Source organism: Bicyclus anynana, chromosome 10 (genome assembly GCF_947172395.1).
Source record: "Bicyclus anynana chromosome 10, ilBicAnyn1.1, whole genome shotgun sequence".
NCBI lineage: Eukaryota > Metazoa > Arthropoda > Insecta > Lepidoptera > Nymphalidae > Bicyclus > Bicyclus anynana.
In genome coordinates, this window is record NC_069092.1 from 7,987,797 (window position 1) to 8,014,246 (window position 26,450).

At 35.9% G+C, this 26,450-nt stretch overlaps 1 protein-coding gene across 1 annotated transcript; it reads left to right on the top strand.

The window, feature by feature from the left end:
* The first annotated feature begins 1,092 nt into the window (after positions 1 to 1,092).
* On the top strand, positions 1,093 to 25,715 carry LOC112043616 (glutamate dehydrogenase, mitochondrial). Its single transcript, XM_024079111.2, has 9 exons — positions 1,093 to 1,711; positions 7,671 to 7,871; positions 13,768 to 13,907; positions 14,757 to 14,850; positions 15,583 to 15,740; positions 19,169 to 19,330; positions 22,484 to 22,688; positions 23,096 to 23,250; positions 25,366 to 25,715. Exons 1-9 carry the CDS (start codon positions 1,279 to 1,281, stop codon positions 25,480 to 25,482), a joined length of 1,665 nt encoding a protein of 554 aa, XP_023934879.1. The 5' UTR covers positions 1,093 to 1,278; the 3' UTR covers positions 25,483 to 25,715.
* The last annotated feature ends 735 nt before the right edge of the window (positions 25,716 to 26,450 follow it).

Consider the following 26,450-nt stretch of genomic DNA (forward strand, 5'->3'; position numbering starts at 1 on the left):
TGTATTGAGAAGTACATAGGGTATGCTGTATAGGCGACTATACCTATATACTATATGTTATTGGGCTTGTTTGTTTAATGATTATATCATTGTAAGAGTAAAATATATAATGTGAAGTATATTATAAAGTCTATTAGTTATTTTACAATTCTATACATTTAGTCTTCTTTAACATAAGTATTACTAAAGCCCTACTCGATATGCACTGTTTACCAACAAAAAAAAGTGTGTATGTTAAAAAAAACAAAAAGTTAGCTCGAAGCACGTCTCAATACTCGCGCCTTATAAGTGAAAGGTGCGCAACCGAGGTGCAGCAGGCCGCGGCGTGCGCACCCGCCTACAGCGTGCACATGGGTGCGATGTGCAAGTTGTTGGCGGCATAGCGCACGGTGAAAGGTGCGCAGAATAGGTTGCGCACAAAAAACGTAACGCATGTCATTTCATAACTTATTGGAGTTACTCCTTAACAATCGATTTTTCATTTATACCCCTCGGTACGTTTTTTGTGCGCAACCTATTCTGCGCACCTTTCACCGTACGTAGCCGCCATAGCGTGCACATGCCTAGCGCGTCCGCACGCACGTGCATGCTGTTGGCGGGCGCGCACGCAGCGCTGCACCTCGGTTGCGCACCTTTCACTTTTCAGGCGTTGCTATTGAAAAGAGTAAACTCCATTCGTGCGACGGAGCTGACACACTTTTTTTTTATTATTTTAAATTTTTTTTAAATCGAAATTAAATTATAGCATGAAAACGGTCAGTTATGAAACCTTTTACCTTATTCAATTCATTTTATATTTTATTGTAACAACAGTCAAGTAGCCAATTATCCTGAGTTCGATTCCGGGTTATATTAGAAAAACATTTTTGTCTTTTTTTCCGTGTTTCTCATTGGTTTATTCAACTATTTTAATAGTAAGTAAGCGTTTTAATTAACCTCGATAAAAAAATACAATAATCTCCATTTACAATTGCCGCTGACTTTAATTCAAAAATATTTCGTATGCGAAAATAATGTCGCTGCTATGTCCAACGTATTCGTGTATGTAGATTCCCTTCTTCTGCTTGGAGTATATATTCTTTGCTTTAGTTTGTATTAATTTAATTTACTCTTTGCTCTAGTTCTAGTCTTGTCTCTGTCTCGTACTCTGTGGGCGGTTCTCGTTGGGGCGGGTCGTCTCTGCAATTCCATTTTAATCGTTAGTTCGTGTATTATAATTTTAAAGTGTAGGGCGACCCGAAACCATACCCGACTAAGTACTTAATTAAATCAGAAACAATGTTACATCTAAAGAATATCGCCAAAACTGTTGTGCCGCCCCTCAAAAACACCATTCAAAATGAAGGAGTGAATAATATGCTAAGAGTCGTGCCTGCCGCAGTGAACGTTAGTTGCCGTACTTATGCAAGCCATGAAATCCCAGACAGGCTCAAAGATATACCGACGAGTGCAAATCCACGATTCTTCGACATGGTGGAGTACTTTTTCCATCGGGCGTGTCAAGTGATTGAAGACAAATTGGTCGAAGATATGAAATCTAGGGTTTCCATCGAAGAGAGGAAGAAGAAGGTCGCCGGTATTCTGAAACTGATGCAGCCATGTGATCACATCATCGAAATACAATTCCCGCTGCGTCGCGATTCTGGCGATTACGAAATGATCCTCGGGTATCGAGCTCAACATTCTTCCCACAGAACCCCAACAAAAGGAGGTAGGCACTTTCGTTTTTAACTTTTTTTTAGCTTACATCACCCATACAGATCCATCTGTCGCAGTTATTGTCACTAAAGATTTTTTATTTATAGCTCGGCCGAAGACACGTGATGCCGCTCATTATGTTACGTACTATCAAAATCTGCATGAACATAACCTCTTTCTGCTCTTTCCAATTTTATTTGCCTTGATAATTTGTAAAATTATCAAAATTCTGTTTCATAGTGTTCTAACATTATGTTTAAATTATGAAAAATGTGTATTTGACTGTACTTGGAAATAAATATTGTATAATTTTATGTTTGCTGTAGATTTTTCTTTACAGTGATTTAATAAAGTTATCAAACAATCACTCATTTATTAGGAACTTTTAAATTTGATTAAAAACACTCCCATAGTGTTTAATTATCAACCTCTCAACCTCAAGTTTTTTATTTATATTATGTACACATTATTTTCTTAAAGTAATAGTTACAAATTATTTAAAATTCACTTAATTACACTCAATAATATTATATTAATACTTGATAATAATATTAATGTTTAATTAATACTTAATCTCGTTTATTATTTGCTTAAAAGTTGTCCATCATTATATAATTTATAGTTATCATAATTGGTTGAAATGTTAGAATTAATAGATAATATCATTGTAAAATTCATTATTATTACATACAAAACTACAAATATTTCTTTTTTGCAGTATTAGTCTATTCACTGGTATTCCTCTTGCACCCATTTCTACTGCAATTAACTACATAGCTATTTTATTCATAGGTTTATAGCGGTTATTGTTAATATTTGCTTTAAGTCAAAGGACCCTGAACCCTGAGGTTCGAACATGAAGCACCTATACTACAGCCCTGCTTGATGTGTACTGTTTTGTTATCAACCCATCAACGGCTCACTGCTGAGCTCGAGTCTCGTCTCAGAATGAGAGGGTTTAGGCCAATAGTCTACCATGTTGATGATGCACACAAATGGAAAGTTGGAAGTGCATGCCCTGGACCGGATTCAAACCCATGCCCTCTGGAATAGGAGTCAGAGGTCATATCCACTGGGCTATTATGGTTCTTGTGTACTGTTTACCAACAAACATATTAGAAATGAAGGTAGAAAATGCACAGCACAGTATAGTACACATCGAGTTGGGCTGTAATATAGCTATAGTGTTCCGTTCAGGTCCCTTCAGGTCTTCGTTGAAGCGAGTAGTGTATTTGAGGCCTTATAGACATAAACAAGGCACAAACTGTCTCTTTTTTAACTGAAAGCCATCTTTTTTAACTGAAATATCATAATCCCCCAGGTAGTAGTTTTACTTTTAACAAATCATTTGTAATTGCCTTCAATTACAAATTTAAGAGTAACTTACATTTGAATTTAGAATGTGATTGTGTGAACAGTCTTGCTATCTCATTTATTTATACTCTTTTTTAAATTCAAACATTGTTGATATTATACAAAAAGATGCAATTAGTAATACAAATACACTAATAAATATTCAAAACTATTCTATACTACATATAAATACTTATATCATGTATGAATAATCCAGACACACTTATTTTCCAGTTGTGGGAATACAAAATCGCTCATACAGATACTGTTACCTAAATAAGTCAACTAATTAAAATGTTGTTAGTTTAATGAAACAATTACTAACATCCTGAAGTACTGTTTATGCAAACAAACTAGCTTGTTGTTTATGCTATTCATGAGTTATACATAATACATGAACCTTTATGACTTTATTAACATTATGGTTTAGTACTTGGTTATTTTTGCAAAGAATATCTAACTTAATAAAATATAATTCTTATTCATAGCAATATGATACTTGACAGAAGAAGCAAATGGTTCAGCTCAGTGGTGTGTACTTTATAGATGTAAAAATGCAAAAAAGAATTTTCCATTTTGTGCAATTAGTATGTATAATGCCTACCCTAGTTCAAAAGCCCTGTGCACGCCACTGCTTCACCTAATGTTTAGTGTAAAACCACTTCACAATAAGACAAACACTTTACAGGACTTGCTTTACATTCAAGGAACACTTACAACAGCTGTTGACTTTAAGGCATAGGGCTACTTGAAATATTCGATCTGTAAAAACCTCATGCATCTCCAACTATCTCAATAGCTCAACGGTAAGAGCGGTCAGGTCCATCACCGAGGGGTGATTGTTCGTTCCCTGCTCAGCCTATTGTCGTAACCATTCCTAATACATTCTTTCCTTAGTTGGAGAGGAATAGGAATATTGGTTATATTTAAAAACCAAATATGTTTCTACTCATAACAGCAGAAACAAGAAAGGTGTATGTGAATACTCTAATAAACTTCTATTAATAGTAAAATGCTGGTCTCAGATATAGAATTCACATTTAGGTATAATTACAGTTCCCATTTCAACATAAATCTACCTATTATTTTTCCTTTTATAATCAATAAACTATTTTCCATACAATGAGTTGTGATAAAATATTATCACACAATATAAAAAGTTATGATTGATATGTTTTGTTTTGCTCGAAACTTATCAATCATAGGATATGATACAAAGGCATGTAACAGGTGAAGGTGATTATTGGCCTAAAGTGAGCGATAAAAAAGAATTCCACGAATATATTCACGCGAGGCCGCCGCACGGGAGGCGTGGCTGTGACGTGTTTAGCATCACCTTGTTATATAAGTCGTTAGCTTATATAATGTTGTGTCAATATGATATTTAGCGAAATCGCTAAGTGATCAAAATCACGAAATAGTGTATCAGCCGCGTAAATATCCGTAATTGGCATTTGTCATGGTATAAAAATATAAATGATGCTTTTTTTTATTCTTTAAAAGTTAGCCCTTGACTACAATAAATATACTACAATAAATAATTTTTTTTTTTTCTTTCTTTCATTTAGTTTCTTTTTTTTTATTTTTAGTGGTAGGTAGATTTAGTTTTGTTTCTTTTGTTTTTAATGGTAAATTAAGAATTGTATTAAAATAAACGCATGTTGAGTTAGCCTATAAGTGGGGTGTACAATGTAGCATATTACATTTTAATGCATGTTATGTTTAATTAGTCATAAGTTTTTTTTTTGTATACAACGTTGGCTTCCGAATAAATAAATAAATAAATAAATAAATACAATCTCACCTGATGGTAAGTTATGATGCAATCTAAGATGGATGCAATAACTTGTTAGGAGGAGGATGGAAATTCACACCCCTTTCGGTTTCTACCCGACGTCGTACCGGATCGCTTGGCGGTACGTCTTTGCCGGTAGGGTGGTGACTAGCCACGGCCAGAGCCTCTCACCAGCCAGACCTGGACCGATTAAGATTTGCCGGTAGGGTGGTAACTAGCCACGGCCAAAGCCTATCACCAGCCAGACCTGGACCAATTAAGAAAACCTCAATCGGGTCAGCCGGGAATCGAACCCAGGACCTCCGTCTTGTAAATCCACCGCGCATACCAATGCACCACGGAGGCCCTGCCTCATTCTTATAAGTAGGTATACTATGGGTATAAAAATACCATACCGTCGCAATGCGTAGGAAAGCCGAATCCATTCAACCATTCATGCTCGCGTCTTTCAACTGTCCATATTATTGTTACCGGAAAAACAATTTTTTGCAAGGGGTCCATAATGGGGATGATGACTAGGTTTGAATTTATTGACATTCGGGTAAATAAGGTTAACAATAACTAATATAAAACGAAGATTGACTGGATGTTTGCAAAATAAATAAGATCATAACATTTCAAAATCTACTAAAATTATTTTATCGTAATTAGATGAATATTCATACATTTTTAGGTACTCGAACCTTACGTAATTTTGTTAGAACACCCATGCAAATCTAAGGATCAGCGAATCAACGACGTCATTAATTCGTGCCGTTTTGTTTGGGGCTTTTTTCAGGGATCTGTGGCAGCGCTGCAAATTTGATGATCGCAGATATCATGATACTTTTAGAAAATGATTTTACTATTAGCATCTCTATTAATAGATGTAATTTGAAAAATTAAATCTTATGAGCTAGTAAGTAGTTGTAAGAATTACAACTTGAAAAAAACGTAAATGAAATGTAAATAAAATTACGTAAAGGATAATTATGTTTTCTTTAAAAAGAAAGAGAAGTATGTAGCTACACACTTAACTTGTTTTTACACATACTTTAAAGAAAATGTGTCTCGCAATGTTTAAAATATCTTCTGATATAAAGAAACAGTACTTTAAAAGCCAATTTAAGTATTACTTATATTACTTGAAAAAATGTCACAGAAACTTCTTAACATAAATTATGGAGATAAGTTTCTTGTTATCCAATAATTGCCTATAATAATACATTTAGGTTTAAGAATTATAATAAAAGAATGCTTAAGCGTTATTATAGTGATAAAAACCTTTATTACTTTAAGAAGCTTAATTTTTAAACAAAAAGAAAAATAAATTAAAATCTTGATAGAGTTGACTTCATGATGTATGCAAGTACACAATCGTACCTACCTAGATCTGTTATAATTAAACTTATAATTACAAATATTAATACTTATTCAGAATCAGAATCATTTATTTGCAAGAAACATTACATTTTAACATACAAAGACACACACACACACACAAACACACACACACACTTTCGTCTTTATAATATTAGTGTAATCCGAAAGAAATGACAGATGAGGGCATATATTCTTTATGATCTCGTTTAATATACATCACATTCACAATAACATATTAGATTGGGTTGTAGAGCTGTCAAACAATACATAAAGAGTGAAAGCTGGCGATTCCTTGACCAGCCATTTTGTAAAAGCTGAACTTTTGTACTATATGCTCCTATCTTTACATATTAAGACAAAGCCTCCGTCACATCTGTCTATGTGTCTATTTGCGATTAACTCAACAACAACTGAAAGGATTTTCATGCGGTTTTTACCAATTGATGGAGTCAATTCTCGCGATCCTTATTTACTTAAGGTAGAAATAGAAGCATAGGCATACTTTCAGCATTAAACAAAATAAGGAAACTCTGGATATCACATACTCGTAAGAAATAAATACCTCGGAAATCGGGTTAAAAATGTCAGACAGAAATAAATAAATTAGTCTTACCACTCGCTTTTACGTGGCGAATGTTATATCACAGTTTGGCATGTAAATTGTTATTTATTTTCAAGTTGTCGGCCTCCAAAATATTAAAATGATGATGCTTTTGTTCACATTCACTATCACAATACACGACACTAATGGTGTTTTGACTAAGAAGTCCACCTCCATACATAATGAAGTGCATTTAATTACTTAGTATATTTTAAAGAAACAATGGAATGAAGTAGAGAAATAATCCTAAATACATACCGACTTGTTGCCTATGTGCGTATATTCATATTCACTCGCATACAATTTCTTCAACACAGACAGTTTCATCAACATTAGTCCAGCAGTCTAATTCACTATCTTTGACGTATGATATGTTGACATTTAGATTATATCTAACAAATGTCACGCGGTGCTTACTGGTGGATACTATACAGCAGGTAGATGACATTTCTCAATTGGTTTGATGTTTATTTTAATAATAAACACCAAAATAGTGAATAGGTCATCTGCTCCAGACGTTTTGAAGTGATGGGCTTACATAAAATTTGGCAATCTGTATGTAGCATAAGCAAGCAAAAGATTCGAATATTAAAATAAAAAGAGCCTTGAAATAGCGGGGATTTCCTCAGTACTGAGTACATGTAATTATGCAGCTATGTGCAACATAAAAACATCTCAATGAAAAATCCACGAAAAACTATGCAACTAAAACATTTGATATGACATACCTACAGTTCACTTTACAGTATTGGGTTTTGCGCACCAATTTCGTGATATAAAAGATGGCTTTTCCGGTCAGAGAGTTGAAAAGATGTTTTTGTAATTGTTGTAATTAAAAGGTGTTTTTTTACTCTCCTACAGGTATACGATTCTCAACTGATGTGACGAGGGACGAGGTCAAGGCCCTGTCGGCCCTGATGACGTTTAAATGCGCCTGCGTCGATGTGCCATTCGGTGGCGCCAAGGCCGGCATCAAGATCAACCCCAAGGAATACTCCGAGCATGAACTGGAGAAGATCACCCGACGATTCACACTTGAGTTGGCAAAGAAGGGCTTTATTGGTACGTGGATTTCTCTTACATTAAATTGATGTGTCTATATTTGTCGTTGCATTTCAAAAGCAGCTGTAAGCTCGTCAAAAGAAGCATTGACATTCGAAAACAATTAAAAACTTTTTGTTCGTTTCTTCCGTAAAAATGGATAGAGTGCAAAAAATGTCCATCTCGTTTTCTACATGACAAAAATGAACATATTTTTTCTTTTACGTTTTTGTGTAAGTCTTCACAAAAAAAAACAACTTTCTCGGTATCCATTTTGCAAATAGCCTTTGTATTATAAGAGACGTCGACGGCAGAAGCAGATCATTGACGCTGACATGTCTACGGCTGCCGCCGACACTGACAGCTGCCGACGGCAGCAGTCTCCTCGGCCTCTGCCAGCTCGCCGCACGTGTAAAAGGGGCCTTAAGTGTATTTAGGAACTTTTATCTCAAAGGGATAGACGTTTTTATGACGGTCGTCTGGGACAGCTCTCAGACCACTTGACATTTTCCGATACTTGCAACAAATATCGTCATATTATTTCAACCAATTTACACCAAACCTTGATAAATTATGTGCCTAAACCTTTCTCGTTAATTCATGATTCTCTCTGCCTATTGCTGAAAATCACATTAAAATTTGTTGAATTTTTTTCAACAGACAGACGGATGTCTTAAAGACGCGTCAGAGGACTTGGTTTTAAAATACATAGATGTTAATATTACTAGATTACACATTTAAACTGAAACAAGGCCAAGGCTACATAAACACAGGCGCCGACTGAAACCTTAAATCTTCAGCCACATTAGAAAATGTAGTATTCCATTATAAAACGTCTGTATCATAAAATAGTTTGAACTTGTAAAAATTCTGTCGTGCCTTACGATTAGTAATTTGTTTACTTCGGTATCGTAAGCTACGTTTGTAATTCGCATATTCTTATGTAATTTGTCCAATTGTTTACAAAACAAATCAAATATTTACTATTGCATATAATATGTAGGACGAGATAATGTGTATAAACATTTAGCAGCATATTATCGAGATTGTTTCGACCTAGAACTGTATTCATGACTACCGTCGCGTCGGAGGAAAGCCAAACATATATTTACTTCTATAATATCTTTAATATACATATTCTGTACATTAAAAATTGGAAGGTATTATATAACCTACTAGCTGATGCCGCGCGGTGTTACCCGCGTGGTTTTCGTTCCCGTAGGAATACGGGGATAATATATAGTCTATAGCCTTCCTCGATAAGGGCTATCTGACACAGAAAGAATTTTTGAAATCGGACCGGTAGTTCCTGAGATTAGCGCGTTCAATCGAACAAACAAACAAACTCTTCAGCTTTATAATACTAGTATAGATACTCAAGCCAACAAATATATATTTATTATTTTTGTCTGTCCGTTTTTTTTGGACCGGGCATCATGCTGAAACTACTGAATGAATTTAAATGAAACTTGGTACGATTTGAGACCATAAACTCACGGGAACGGAAACTACGCGGGTGAAACCACTAGGCGTCGGCTAGTGTTAGCTAAACTGAAATGGAATTTATTTATGGTGTTTAGATGTAATCGTTTTTAATAATCTACAACCCACACACTATCGGAACTTACAAACTATCTGTACCAACACCTAAAGGTCATGCCATGGTCGTCTAAAGTCAATAACCGTTCGCCCGCGTCGGTTTGAATGAAATTATATCTTCGTGCCGTTGCAAATTGCCAATGAACAAGCTCTCTGACGTAGATGCGCCTACCTGATATGTTATATAACCTGATATCTTATATGGAAAGATATATAAACATAACATATACTCTGGATTTTGATAATGTGATTCTGAAAAGGACAAGGTTGGTTGAGTTCTCGTAAAACTTTGCTATCGGTTTCGTTAGGCTGTTACCTCAAAGTCACAGGAGTAATTAATATCGCCGACTGAGATGAAAATGTAATTGCCACTCGATAAATAAATACTATAAAGTATATAAAATAATATAAAGACAGATAAATCAGGATAAATAGTAACCATGTTTTACCAAAACGTGGATTAGGTATTATTATATTTAGTTATAAATTATATTCTGTGGGCCATCCGTATTTGTTCAGGATACCATAAGATATACATCACTAACCATATCAAAACATTACGATTATAAACTACTCGTATATACGTTAAATTTAATATTCGTATATTTGTTAAAATTAATAAAATTACTTGTATATACATACCATAAGATTACGGTTATAAATTACTCGTATATTATTCTGTGTGCGATCTGTACATCTACGGGTACATACCTAATAGCTTAAATTTTGCCAACGCTGTAAATGTAATAAAATAATTTTTACTTGGCTATAATAGGTTTCAGGTCGTAGAACCGTGAATTTCTTCAAAGGTCGTGCCATGAATATTACGTACCTAGCGATTTTACATTATAATGGCAATTTCGTTTCCTCGGTTTTGGTTTGTTGGAAAAACAGGTCAATGCCAATGGTTAAGTGAAAAAGTGTTTAGAAAGTCGCTCGTTCCTTACTTTCTGCATCATTATACCCACTCCTAAATACAGATTTTACGCTTTTTTGATAAGGAAGGAGAAATATCTCGTCTTAAAACTTTTATTTTACTTCTTGTCAGGGAGAACTTACAGCAAAGTAATCTTTTATCGATACTCTCATTAAACAAAGTTAATTAATGTTTTCACATAAAACTGGCTGGCAAATGTGCAAATTCAAATAACACTGCGATATTAGCATTAATCCATTAAAAGAACAAGTAAGCAATTACCAATGCCGACTCGCAGTTAATGAATGTGATTTTATAGACATTAGATTTAACTTGTTGTTATGTATACAATGGTTTTCTGTTAGACATAATTAATAACATGCAGTAGGATATATAACTAAAATACGGCAAGTTTAAAAGCTTTAGCACGTAGGTAATATCACAGAAAACATATGTCATAATTAATATTTTCTTTTTTTTTAAATGTTACATTTTTATATTTAGAACTACTAAATAAATACAGCATACTCGTAGTTAGGCAGTAGATGTATAACCTTACAGGGAATGGACAAATAAGGAAATATTTTTTATCACACTTTCAATTCTAATATTCTAATAACATAGATAATATTAATAAATTTTTAAATTAGTTATGCTGAATGTGATTAGTGATTAATTGTCTAATTACATTTTACTTGTATACATCATGCTATACATATTACCTAACTCAATTAACGAATAATAAGTTATTTTAGTGACATTGATAGTCTTAGTTAATCCATAAAACCTCACCTGTTAAAATAATCCTTATAACAATATAACGCCACAGTTTTAACAATACCTTTCACTCTAGAATAAATAAAGGTTGCCGAAATTATCGTCGAAGTTATAGTTGAGGCAGTTTCAAACCGTTGTTACCGGCAGGTCGAGACCTATTCTACACAATGCTGTTTATTTATGCCTTAACAAAAACATAACCCTTATTGCAGTCGGTTAAAAACACATGATTTTGTTGTCTTTGGAAAGGCGAAAAACAAAAGTTTCATTACCATACCACTAGAAAGCCACGTTATTTGTGAGTGGCATAAGCATATATTTTATCCCCGTATTCTCCCGCGAACGTGATTTACGCGGGTGAAACCGCGGGGCATCGACTAGTTTGTATAGTTATCTTCAGCAAAATTATTATCAGTCGCATCCTGTGGCGATTGCTTTTTGCAGTGCAATTAATTCGCAGACGTGCAGTAGACAAAACAAAGATATAGGCATCGAATACGCGTATAATTATTATAGTTACTTCGAAGTCATGTGATCGCATTTTGCGTGTCTTTGCAGTATGCCGTTCAGTACGACTATTTTGGCAGAGCAACAAGGAAAGTGAGTCGCAACTACGACGAACAAACAACGCAGAAGGATGTTTTTTTGTTATTTATTTATTTTATTGCAATCTTAATACAAACAAATTCTTTGTGCTCGTATAGCGCTCGACGGCTTGTCTGACCGATACCCATTCGTAACTGAAATATAATTATGCTGCAAAATTAATATATTTTTTTGGTTTAAAAATCTATACTTCTTGTACTAATATTATTAAGATGATAAATTTGATTGTTTGTTTATATGTTTTGAATAGGCTCTGGAACTACTGAACTGATTTGAAAAATTCTTTCACTGTTGGGAAGTGGATATAGGCTATATTTTATCCCCGGAGTGCTATAGGCTATATTTTATCCCCGAATTCCTTCAGGAACTGTGTATAGTATATTATAAAATGAAATCTTATTCATAGTTAAAATAAACTGCGCCAAGAAGAGTTAATTGCGCACGAACGTAATGACGAATTCTTGTTCTTGCAACGTAACGTTGATAAGATTAATTAGATAACAAGTATAATTAATTTAACTTACTGCTCATTCAGTTCAATTATAAAACACAAATATAACGTTGACGTTCGTGTTTGTACATTTTAAAGTTAAATTCAACAATTTAGCAACTTTATCGTAACCATAACCTGCAATACCTAGAGCTTCTTATCATAACACGTCATTGTGTAACGCAAAGACGATGTGATCTGCAAACACTAGTCAACGTATTTAGATAAACATTCCGCAACGGAAATGCAAGAAGCTGCGTCAGCATTATTATTCACAACCATGTTTTTTTTATAGTTTTACGTTGTTATATGGGCGAACATAATGCACGCTTATGCTTTGATTTTATGTCCGTTAGTCTAATATAAGGAGGGCGGGCCACCTTCTTAACATGGCTTCACCAGACCCCAGGTTATATAAGCCTACATAACTTCTTACAAGTTGTTAATCATTGTTCCTTTTTTTGGGTTCCGTAGTCCACAAAGAAACTTTGTAGTTTCGCCATGTTCGACTATTCGTCCGTCTGTCCATTTGGCCGGTTTTTGTTCTTTGACTTTATCTATTGTAGACTTTTGCACCACAGCTCGAAAGATACCCGCTGTTGTCCGCGACCCCGTCACTGATACCAAAACGTGCCGAGCCAATCAGCAGGTTTATTATGTATCTAGGTGTACCATTCAAAATAATGAATCACTACATCGTTTTACATCGTATTTTCGTTTGTGCAATTATCTAACATTGGGTTTTTAACGAAATTACATAGTTACGTAAACTGACATTAGCTATAGTAGCTAATAATAGTAGCGCCGAGATACATAATAATCCTGCATAGATGGTTTTAGTACATTTGAATATGCTATTTCTTCAATAGTTACTTTTAGAAATTACCTATACACTGGTTTGAAAAATAATTAGTGTTCTTTTTAATTTCTGGACATTTTAAATTATCAGACATGTGCCCCTTTTCTTAATTGCATATAAATTTAAATTTGGCCTATCGGTACACACGGTAAAGTATACCGTCAAGTTTGCAGCGCACTGCATAAATAGAGATGTGGGCAGTGAAATAAATATCCATACTTCGATATTAACTTTTTCACTACAGTCCCACGTCCGTAATTTGTATGGGTTAATAGTGTTGACTATTAACCCATATTCGGCTCACTGCTGAGCTCGCGACTCCTCTCAGAATTAAAGGGGGTTTGGCCAATAGTCCACCACGCTGGCCCAATGCGGATTGGCAGACTTCACACACGCAGAAAATTAAGAAAATGCTCCGGTATGCAGGTTTCCTCACGATGTTTTTCATTCACCGTTTGAGACACGTTATATTTAATTTCTTAAAATCCACACAACTGTAAAGTTGGAGGTGCATGCCCTGGACCCGATTCGAACTCACACCCTCCGGAATCGGAGGCAGAGATCATATTCACTGGGCTATTACGGCTTTCCGTCCGTAAACTTGATCATGTGCATCTGTCATAACGGTCTTGTTTCGTATGAAGTTTGCTCAACGGCGAAATATTTCCAGGGCCCGGCGTGGATGTGCCCGCCCCTGACATGGGCACTGGCGAGCGCGAGATGTCGTGGATCGCTGACACGTACGCCAAGACCATCGGCTTCCAGGACATCAATGCCCACGCTTGCGTCACGGGCAAACCCATCAACCAGGTATGTACTCGTACAGCACGGTAAAGGGGCCGGACTTAACATCGAGAGGTCGTGGTTTGATCCTTCCCCGCTGGGTAGGGATCGAATCAAGCTCAATCCTAACAGTTTTTCTAGTTGGAGGGGAACAGAAATACTGGTTATATTTAAGAAATATGGCGAAGTATTCTTAAAAAAAGTTAGCCCTTAACTATGATCTCCCTGATGTTAAGTGAAGATGCAGTTCTTCCTATTCTTCTTTGACTCCTTTCTTTTCTTTCTTTGTGGTGGGCTAACTTGTTAGAAGTACCAGTTTTATCCTAACCAACTTCTAACCTCTTGTCTGTCTCTAGTTTCTACATAGTGGGAATGCTTAATTGCTTAAGTGCGTTATTGCTGCTACAATAATAACTATCTACGATTGCGAATAAACAATAATAAGAGATTCAGAATTTGTATGATTGTCTTTTAGGACGAAGACCTACTCCAAACTTCCAAACTTTTCCATAATTCCCATAATTGATCCTTTGCAGATTTTGTCCATTTGCCTTCTGCCACCCGTATCATTTCGTCCGCTAATCTCTGCTTTGGCCTTTCTCTTCGTCATCTCTCCCTCGAAAAGGAGAGACGAATACTACATATATAGCACTCGTAACTGGCTTACTTTCTGTGTGTTATATTTAGTTTTCAACTTAGTATGTCGAAGCGGGTTGACCTTGTCTTTTGATTGATAAGGCAAACAGGAGCGTGCGTGAGTAACAACATCCAAACATCCATACAAACTTTCGAGTTTATAATATTAGTGGGATGTGTAAAAGTTTATAAAAAAATAAATTAGATGTATAATAATACCTATATTTTGTTTTGCAATAGGGTGGTATCCACGGCAGAGTGTCTGCCACCGGCAGAGGTGTCTTCCACGGTCTAGAAAACTTCATCAATGAAGCTAACTACATGAGCATGATTGGTATGTCTTTTCACAATTTTATTTTATTTTTTTTTCATCATTTTTTTTTATTTATTTTTTTATTTTTATCATAACTTGAAACTAGCCTTAAAGGTATCACCTAATTCGCTAATTTATTCTGTTTAGTATTTATTTATTTTTTTCTTTAACAATTTCTTAAATAATAAATAATCAATGATCCCACATAATACATTTGATTATTTGAAATCATTAATTTTGATTGAATGTCCTCTTTTCTTTGTATTTTTACCCATCTGCAAGAAAGGTTATGTTTTTCGCGCGTATCTTATATATGTTTGTATGTAATATTCTTTATTACCTCATATCTTCTAAACCGCTGAAAGGATTTTTGTAATTAAATTGTTAGATTGGTCTCTATAACCCGAGGAAATAAACAAACCAACACGACGACTGTGAAACGCTTTAGACTCGATGTGAACTGACAACTGACAACTTAACCCCATTAGCTACCTATAGCTTGGCAACTTCTTTCGTAACACTCCCGAAAAGGCAGCGCGGGCAGGGGGGCGTGTAGCGATGAATGAAAAACCCACGACTGACGCATTTCACTTCCCCGCACGCACGATTTCACACCCGCGCAGTATTTTCCCTCCGTCGCCCGCATATCATGGGCGTGTCATCAACGAATTTGCCAGACTATAGTATAGTTACGCAAGCTATCAGCGACAAACGGAGACTTTATCCGCTTATATAAACAAATACCGTGTACAGGCACGACGCCCGGCTGGGGCGGCAAGACGTTCATCGTTCAGGGCTTCGGTAACGTGGGGCTCCACACGTGCCGCTACCTGGTGCGCGCCGGCGCCACCTGCATCGGCGTCATCGAGCACGACGGCGCCATCCACAACCCTGACGGCATCGACCCCAAGGTAACCATCCATCCACCCAGATCCATCCATCCACCCATCCACATAGATAGAAAGAAAGAAAAATTCGTTTACTTCGAAATTATGCCACACATCACAATATCTCCAGTACACCATGACATCCAGGACAATAACCTGCGATATGTGGCATAACCCAGAAAATGGCACCAGCTCAGCATAAAGCTACGTGACCATTTGAATTTGGACACGTAGCGCTGATTTTCAGTTGGAACCACAGTTTGGGTAACGCCACGAACACAGCCAACACAACCTTATAATCTAAACTAATACCTAGATCCATCCATCTCATCTTAAAGTTGTCAATCTCGATAATTGTTATCAAAACATCTGATAGTTATCGTTACTAAGTCAAATCTATGCTAATATTATACACAGCTGGTAAAGTCTTTTACCTGCTGAAAACTCTTTTACCAATAAAAAGCCACTTACCAATTTATTCGTGAATTTCATAGAATTTTTATTCCCGTAGAAGCGTAGTAGGAACAATTTAAAATTATATTCAAAACTTACGAAATACCACTATCAGGTGAGATCGGAGTTAGATGCTTCCTTGACGTGTAATAAAGAAAATATTTAATTTCAGGTAGCTAAAAAAATCTTTGATTTGATTTTAAGACAGAAAAAACTAGAAACCTATCAATGTAGGTCACCCTAATGAAATAGGCCCTGGCATAGACTTAAGTCTCGATTCAATTCAATAAGGCTATTTGACTGACACTCTGGCTAGAGTAATTTTTTTTTTTTAATCTTTACAAGTTAGCCCTTGACTACAATCTCACCTGATGGTAAGTGATGATGCAGTCTAAGATGGAAGCGGGCTAACTTATTAGGAGGAGGATGAAAATCCATACCCCTTTTCGGTTTCTACACGACACCGTACCGGAACGCTAAATCGCTTGGCGGTACGTCTTTGTCGGTAGGGTGGTAACTAGTCACGGCCGAAGCGTCCCACCAGCTAGACCTGGACCAATTAAGAAAATCACAATCGACCCAGCCGGGGATCGAACCCAGGACCTCCGTTATGTATATCCACCGCGCATACCACTGCGCCACGGAGGCCGTCATAGTCAACATCACGAATTTACATTTATGTATATTGGTACATGAAGTTTGTTCATCCAATAATAAAATGAAACTTTGTATGTTATTTTATCAATAAAAAGCCACGGTATTTGTGAGTAAGTGAGTTATTATTCTCTACAACACACAGCACAGCTAATCCTCTAATCTGCATACGTAACTGCTATTATCGATGATATTTATTCTAGGGATTTTCAATTGATACTTCAAAAGCCTCTTATAGTAATTTAATATCCAATAATATGTACTTATTATTATGTAGTATTGTGATACCTACTTACTTAAATTTATTACTAGGTTAATGTTTATATTAGTTGATTATTTAATACAGAGGTTTCCAAACATTTTTTTCTCATAGACCACTTTACAAATCTAGACGGTTCGGTGGGGGTCTACCGAACCAGCAGATACATTTCTACCATTTCCCAAATTATCGAGAAAATTAACTGAGGAATTTTACGTTGCGACTCAGTTCCAATCAAATTAACAACAAAATTATCAGTTTTCGAAAAAAAGTGAAAATTAATTGCTGAATTAATTAAATTATTGTGCTGTGAGTGGATGTAAATAAGAAAAGTTGGCCAATCAAAAAACTTTGCTGTTTACATCTATGTACTCACAAGAACTCGAAAAATTCTCACTCGTTTTATATAAAAAACGACCCATTCAGCATGAAAATAGATACAATTTCATGGATCGCCGCTTACGAACCGTGAACCCCAATTTTTTTGTTACGACAACACAGACCCCTGTTGAGTCTCCCGTGGACCCTTGGGAGTCCCTGAACCACTTTGGGAACCAATGATTTAATAGCTTGGAATGATATTAAAGCTATGATATACTCGTACTTATTTTGTCATTCGAGCGTGCATGCGTGCATGCATGTATTTCATTTCACACAGAGTTTTTTGCGTTCGCTAGTATTTTATATTAATACATAGACATAGGTATATTTAACGACGTCACACCTCCCTTTAAATGTGACGTAAAATAGATAACAATCTTGTTTTGTAACGGTTTATAGTATCCAAGTGGTGATAAGAATTTAATAAAAGCTACCAGATAAAAACATACGATTTTCTTATCTTCATGACATAATTGTGTAAAAATTAAAATACAGTCTGTTTGTGATAGTGTGCTATCTTAAATTAAGTCATTTCCGATTTGTCATAGACCTTGATTGTCACACTTACGATCGCAACAGAGATTTACATACGAACACACTTCCTTGTGTAAATTAATTTTCGTTTGCTGCAAAATATTTAATAAGACTTTAGACAAAATACCAGGAAAAAACAGATATAGTTCGGTTTCCGTCTGACTAATTAATATTTTCCTTCCTCTTTATGTTTATTTGATCCACATACTTTGTTAATTCGGTAATTTGTAGTTTATATATCGCAGTAAACAAAACAATGACAGTGAACATGACATGGGGTTTAAAAATGTTCAAAATTTCTCGCATAGATAGAGAAGTAAATAGACAGAAAAAAAAAAAAAAAAAAATCAAAATCAAAAAAAGAATCTTCAAGATTTATAAATGACGGAATGATCGCTGGACATACATACAGCCGAACGTAGAACCTCCTCCTTTTTTGGAAGTCGGTTAAAAATCCAAATCACATTGTTATGAAAAAAGCACAACTTTAGGCTGCATAAAACAACACTGACAAGCACTGTACAAAAATTGTACAGTGCTTGTCAGTGTACAATGCTGTTCCTGGCTTGAAGACCATAGTGAGTAGACTTTGCAAGGAAACTAGATTAGGCTTATTATATATTTTTTTCAACATTAGGCGATAGTTCAATCATCTTTGACAAATATAAAAGTTTTGAATCTTCCTAAGCGCAAATCTTGAGAACGGCTGAACCGATTTCGCTAATTCATATTAAAAATAATCCTTGAAGTACGAGGATGGATCTTACGGAGAGAAAATTTTAGTCTAAAAAAAATTATTCTGTACTCCCATACAAACGATTCGGAATAATACTAAAATAGTAGGGTAGGATAGGAGTAGAGTAGGGTTGGAGTAGAATAGGATAGGTTAGGGAAGAAGTCAAAACGAAGCTTGACCGGGTCCGCTAGTTATAGATATTAAGTTTTTAGTATAGAATATACTGTGAGTATGAAATTATAACCTAAAAGTCTTGCGAATTATACGAACCAAGTGAAGTAAAAAAGTTAATGAGGTAGGCAGTGTTTGGGATGGTTTGGGATGTCAAAATCGTTATCTTTCGACTTAACAACGGCACGCCACTTGTCTATTTACTTCTTTGTCTACTTCACGCAATCGTGTCTTAAAAATTAATTTCCTTTTTTTACACATCAGGCTCTGGAAGACTACAGGATCGAGAACGGCACTATCGTGGGCTTCCCCGGCGCCAAGCCGTACGAAGGAGAGAATATGCTGTTTGAGAAGTGCGACATCCTTGTGCCCGCTGCCATCGAGCAGGTCATCCACAAGGAGAATGCGCACAAGATCAACGCTAAGGTCAGTGTGAGAATCTCAGACGAATTACATAGGGACCTGCCTCGCTGGACGTTACCCCTCTGTCAAAGTATAAGATCAACGATCTAACGCGTTTTTAAATACTTACTGTTTCTATAGAATCAATGTTTCATTGTTGTAATCGTTTTCGTTGTGTAAAGAGCTCCATAGAAATGCCGGTTTTTGTGATTTAAGGACATTCAAATCGGTCAACAATTTCGAGTTTAAAAAAGATGTTATGATTCATTTTTAATTTTTAATTACATATATCAAATTTGTAATAAATACAATATCTAAAAATCGGCCGGAACAGTATAACATCATTTAAGTAATCGAATATTATGTGTAACGAGTCGAAGCGATGTGTAAAATTTACACGTGTGTGTATTGCGAATCAACTATGTGCCCCGCCCATTTCCACACCAGCTTCAAGACGCTTCTTTTTGGTTTTTCTGCGGATCTCATTTCTGATTGGATCACACGAGAGACTGCGAACATAGCTCGTTCAATCGCCCGCTGTGTGACTCGCAAGTCCTAAATGAAGCCCATAGTTAGCAAGTAAGTCCGGAAACCTGTTTAAAGTTCTCAGAAGTCTGTTTTGTATTCAATCCTTGAAATGATCTAACATTTTTATACCATTAAATTGAATATTTAATGAGTACAAACAAACATACCAACTCCACACATACTACACAAAAAACTCCTCCTTTTTGAAGTCGTTTAAAAATAGGTTCAATGATCGATGCTGATAGCTACAGATAAGTTTCATCACGTATTCATACGATGCAGATAATAAATATCGCTTAGTAACATCCCAAAGTCCTAATAAAAGACCTGATTAGATAAGTGCAGAGACAGTGGGACGATTAGTTGCCAGGCAAACAAGTGTTATGTTCAAGGCTGTTCTAAATCCGCTCAGACTAACTACAAAGGGCTTACCAGTTAACTCATATATCACTATTTGTAATGACATTTTATACTATAGACATGTTACATGCATACAAAATCACAGCAAAAAGTGAGCCGAATTCAGCGACTCTGCTGAGCGCACACGCGCATAATTTGTGTTTAATTCCAATAAGTATTTATAATATAAGTGGAGCTCAGGATGCTAAATTTGCAGTTAATAAAGCGTCATTGAAATCGATTCGATTTGGTATATTAGATGATAGAAAGAATAAATGGTTATGTACTCTTTTCGCTTTCAGCGGTGGGAAAAAACTACAGATTTTAAAGATAGTTTTTACTACTTTGGCTTACTGAAATCATCAGAAAACATGAGCGATTATTCAGGAGATTATTTCATTCAAAATAAGTAAAAAATTATTCGCGCTTGTGGCTCGATATAAGGGGTTTTATTTTGTATCTTTGGAACCCTCCCATTCCTTTACGTTACGCTCAAATCGTCAAATTTTTGAAATTCACGCTTTTACCTATCAACTCACCTACCTTATTTTAATCTGACGTGCTGATTGAGTATTTTTAAAGTTAGTTTTTTTTTTGGTTGTCCTAAACATACTCAGCAATAAGGGATTCTCATAAGGTATACACATACTTGGTGGAGGTAATCAACAACGTGCAAGGTATACTTCTTTATGTTCATCTGACGCACTCAAGTAACTGCAAATATCTCTCTACCCTCTTCGGCTTCCCTATTATTATGTATATACAGTTTTTAAAGTTCCTAAGTACACAACTCGACATTGTATATGTATATTTAGGCATTATTTGATTAAATATCGTTTAATAAGCGACTCAATGAAATGCGGTCAATTAGCCGCTTTTGTTCGCCTCAATTTTGACGCGCTAGGGACACATCTGTATTATAAAATCTTTGACTATCTGATATTTCAGACAATTCGTATTACCAGAAAGCTATTCTTGAAATCTACTCAACGTAACCGTTTGGAATAGTCGAATAGTCGTTGCTGGCCTTTGTCCAACAACAAAAATCCAATTTTAAATGGGTCGTTCACCTGGATTTTGTGCGCTAATAAGTACGCAATGCGGAATTTCTATTGTAAAAAAAAATTACGTAAACCGCATACTTTATACCTTTTAAGTTTTTCATTTTATCTTGTTGTACTATATTTCCATCTTGTTATATAAACAGGTGGCTCTATTGCTTCAAGGTTGCGTAATTACACTTTATCAATTTCATATTCCGATATCGCGAAGTAAACTGTGCCAATATTAGTTTGGTCATAGAAACGTGATAATGAAAAATAACAAATCTTTTAGAAATACTTGTAATTTCACTGGGTATTGTAAAGTAATTGTCATGTGATTGTAACTAAGTAATTTTACAATATTAAGCTAAAAAATGGTGGGTTGAAAAATGAAATACCCACATTTTTTTTACTTATTTGTTTAATTTACTAAAGGAACAAAGTTAAACTAAACAAAAGAGTTAACAACAACTAGAACAAGAGCTGTCTTTTACTTTCAGTATAAATACAATTTTCAGTGTTTCATTAATTATTATTGTCAGTCTGTTTTACATCCACCATTGATATGGAGTTTGGACTCACCACGCTGTTCCAATGAAGGTTCGCAAGCTTAGGGTGATAATGATAATTTCTTTGACCACTTTTAGATGTCAAGCCTTTCATGCTCTCCAAAGTATGTGGGGTAAATCCACTACTTTGTCAACTTGCAGTTTAGTATCTGTTTCCGGGCATTAAATTTACCTTGACAATTGTATTAGATTGACAAAATATACCTTTTTTATAATTCTTTACAAGTTAGCCCTTGACTGTATTCTCACCTGATGGTAAGTGACGATGCAATCTAAGATGGAAGCAGGATAACTTGTTAGGAGTAGAATGAAAATCCACACCTCATTCGGTTTCTACAAGACATCGTACCGGAACGCTAAATCGCTTGGTGGTACGTCGTTGCCGGTAGGGTGGTAACTAGTCACGGCTGAAGCCTCCCACCAGCCAAACTTGGACTAATTAAGAAAACCTCAATCGGCTCAACTACCTACTATCTACCCCCTGTCTTGTAAATCCACCGCGATTACCACTGCGCCACGGAGGCCACCAAAGACCCATAATGAAATTATGAAACAAACATTGCTTTATCCATGGTGTACGTTCGTTTCCTTGAATACATAAAGTTAGCGGAATACTAATTTATACTATATGTCTCCAGATTATCGCGGAAGCCGCCAACGGCCCGACAACACCAGCTGCAGACAAGATCCTGATCGACCGCAACATCCTGGTCATCCCGGACCTGTACATCAACGCTGGTGGTGTCACCGTCTCCTTCTTCGAATGGCTGAAGAACCTCAACCACGTCTCGTACGGCCGTCTCACATTCAAATATGAACGTGAATCCAATTACCACTTATTGGGTAAATACACTTTTTTAATTTATTTAACTGCTATCTGATCGCTAAATGGATAGTAGCATTGAATTACTTCTGAAATTCATTTTCACTATAAATTATAAATTAATGTATAATGTTAAATTCCGAAAAAAGTACAAGACAAAACTCTAAGGCAAATTCGAAATTCTCGTAAATTAGTAATATTAAAAAAGTATACATACTAAATAAATACACATATACACATACATGTGTTATAATACTATCATGTCTTTAGTGTATGTTATGTTTACTACTACTAGTCAACTAAGCGAATTGCCTGTGTTTGTGTACAATATTGGGTAAGTAAAGGTCGGTTCAAACTCAAGTTCCCTCGTATTTGAATCTGGTCTCATAATCGTGAAGCTATTATGTTTTTTTTTATCTCTTTGCAGAATCTGTACAAGAGTCTTTGGAGAGACGATTCGGCCGCGTCGGCGGTCGCATCCCCGTCACCGCCTCAGAGTCCTTCCAGAAGAGGATCTCTGGTGCTTCCGAGAAAGATATTGTGCACTCCGGCCTCGACTACACCATGGAGAGGTCCGCCAGGGTAAGTTGACCTTCTGTTAACTCCTCACAAATAAACTGCCTTCAGAGATGTTCTGAGGGCCTAGTGGCAGTTTGATACTGCGACGATTACGTTAACGTAAACGCGAATTTCTAAGAAATTGAAACAGCGCTATTTAGTGGCACTACTTCACTACTGTTTCAATTCCATATAAATTCACGTTAACGCGATAGTAACAGTATGAAAACATTGAAAACTCCCACTAGGCACACTGTTCTAATTTACGTCAATATACTCATCAGTATAGCCGTAAAATGTAACAGGCAAGGACTCAGACAGACTTATGACTAAAATTAATTATATGTTAATAACATTTATCGTTAAATTACTATTGTACCAATGCCACTTAAAATGAAATGAAATTAATTATGTTATTTCGTTGAAAATAACATATTATATATGATTGCGAAAACGAAAATATGATGAAAACCCATGTATTAAGTATTCGGGCATTACTTTCGCATTTATAACAATGTGGAATGTGGACAGACTAGAAGAGAAACTAACACCAATCATATTAATTGATTATGAAACACTGCTAAACCTATAACCACCTCATGACTAAGGGCCCCGTATGGGTTTGAAACTAGTCTAGCATACTCCGACCTTATATAATACTAGCGGACGCCCGCGACTTCGTCCGCGTAAAAATTGATGTAAACTTCTCTACCGCTACCTTCCCCTGCTCATAAACCTACCCAACCCTACCCTACCCTATCCTACCCTACCCCTACCTTACTCCTACCCTACCGCTAACGCTAACCCTTCCCTCCCCCCACCTACCCTAACCCTACCCGTAACCTATCCATACCATATCCTACCCTACTCCTAATCTACCCCTACCCTACCCCTACCTTACTCCTACCCTACCGCTAACCCTAACCCTTTCCTACACCTACCTTATCCCTACCCTAACCCTACCCTACCCGTACCCTACCCCTACCCTACCCTACCCCTATCCTACTCCTGCCCTACCCTATACGTTCCATATCCTTCCCCTATCTCTACCTTGCCCCTACCCTACACTACTCCTACCTTATCCGTACCCTACCCTACCCTACCCTACACTTTCCCTAAATTACCCCTACCCTACCCCTCTAATTACCTCTATCCTACCCCTTCCCTACCTCTATCCTATCCCTACCCTCAGCAAAATTGGTCCAGCCTTTTGTGCGTGGTGCAATGACTAAAAGACTATAATTTCCCAAGCGAGTTCTATGCTAATACTATAAAGAGGTATAGTTTGTGTGGTTGTCGGGGGTAATCTCTGGATCTACTGGACCGATTTGGAAAATTCTTTTACCAATAGAAAGCTACATTATTTGCGAGTGTCATAGGCTATGTTTGGTCCTCATATTCATACGGGAACGGGAACCACGTAATTGAAACCGCGGGGCGTCATATAGCGGCATTTCTGCGACTTTCAGAAATTTTGTATTATCTCCGAAACTATATAACTAATTAACATACTGTAAAGGGCAAATCTTATCTCTATAATATCCTTGTGATTATTAAATAATTTATTTTGATAAGGATTTAAGTTTAGTTGTGTAAATAATGACGTAAACCTTAGTTTAAAATTTAAATAATTTATTAAAGTACTAAAGGTACTATATCTGCTAAAATATAAAAGATAGATATATGGTGTCGCGGACTTTTTTGTAGAACTTTTAAAGGTTCAAAAAGCCTCCATACATTTATTTCAGTTATACGCAATGGTTGAGGCAGCGCATGCGAATAAGTAAGTTTTTCGGTCTGACCTGTAAGAGAAAACCCGCGATATCTCAGTAGTTATATATGATAGAAATATAAAATATAGCCTATAGCACTCCCCGATAACGTAGCATTCTATTGGTGAAAGAATTTTTAAAATCGGTCCAGTAGTTCCGAAGATTACCCAATTTCAAAAAATTGTTACAAACTTACAAACTTACAAACTTACAAACTTACAAACTTTACCTCTTTATAATATTAGTATAGATGAGTTTTAGCCGTGTTTCATAAACAATTAATATGAATAAAACTCACGATAGTTTAAATTCTAAAATACCAATAAAATTAAGCACTCAAAGTTAAATTATATTTTATTATTTTCAGGCCATAATGAAAACTGCCATGAAATTCGACCTGGGTCTGGACCTGCGAACAGCCGCGTACGCCAACTCCATAGAGAAGATCGTGACGACATACGCGGACGCCGGTCTCGCATTCTAAACAACTCACTACGAATTTAAGTATTGTCTGCATTTTGAAGACTATATAGTCCCCTTTGCACTTAAGTATAACTTTTAAGACATAATCACAGTATTGTATTATTTTTTTTTTCGTTGTAAAATCATGGCTTTTTTATTTTTAAACTTTAAGCGAAATATTGTTATACCTGTAAGTGATTATTTAAATTTCCGATTATATCAATTTTAATTTTCGAAATAAATTGTTTTACTGTTGTTTTTTGGTATCATTTTCTTATAGATAAATAACTTATTAAAATCTAAATATTATTTAATAAACATTGTCAAAGTTATTCTACATTATTGTTATTTTAATGTTTGAAAAGAATTGAGAAACCTTCTTTTTTTAATAAGGCGGTTAAACATGTTATTGATCATTAAAGAATATTGAGCACCGGAGAAAATGTCTCTCAAATTCTTATCCTATGATAATTTCTAGTAGTAGGGATTTTTGTGATATACAGCTCGTTTGGGAAATTACCGTTATACTTAATTTGGTCAAAAAACAGCATTGCTGTGTTCTTATCTAAAAGGCATGGTGGCCGATGTAAGTACAGACAAGGCTTACCACCCACGTGTAGTTTGATGTGCCGCACGTTCTAGGAATGTTCTTTACATGTCCTGCATCAGTTATGCCGTTTTCGAGTTTTAGAGAAAGATCAGACGAGTCTTGTTGTTGTTAATATACTATGTACTCTAGCGGACGCCCTTGACTTCGTCCGCGTGGAATTTAGTTTTTCACAAATCCCTCGGGAACCATGGATTTTCCGAGATAAAAAGTAGCCTATGTGTTAATCCATGCTATAATATATCTCAATACCAATTTTCAGCTAACTCGGTTCAGTAGTCGAGGCGTGAAAGAGTAACAAACATTCATATCATAAAAATCATTAGTTTTTGCAAAACTCGGGAAACCATGGATTTTTTCGGGATAAAAAGTAGCCTACGTGT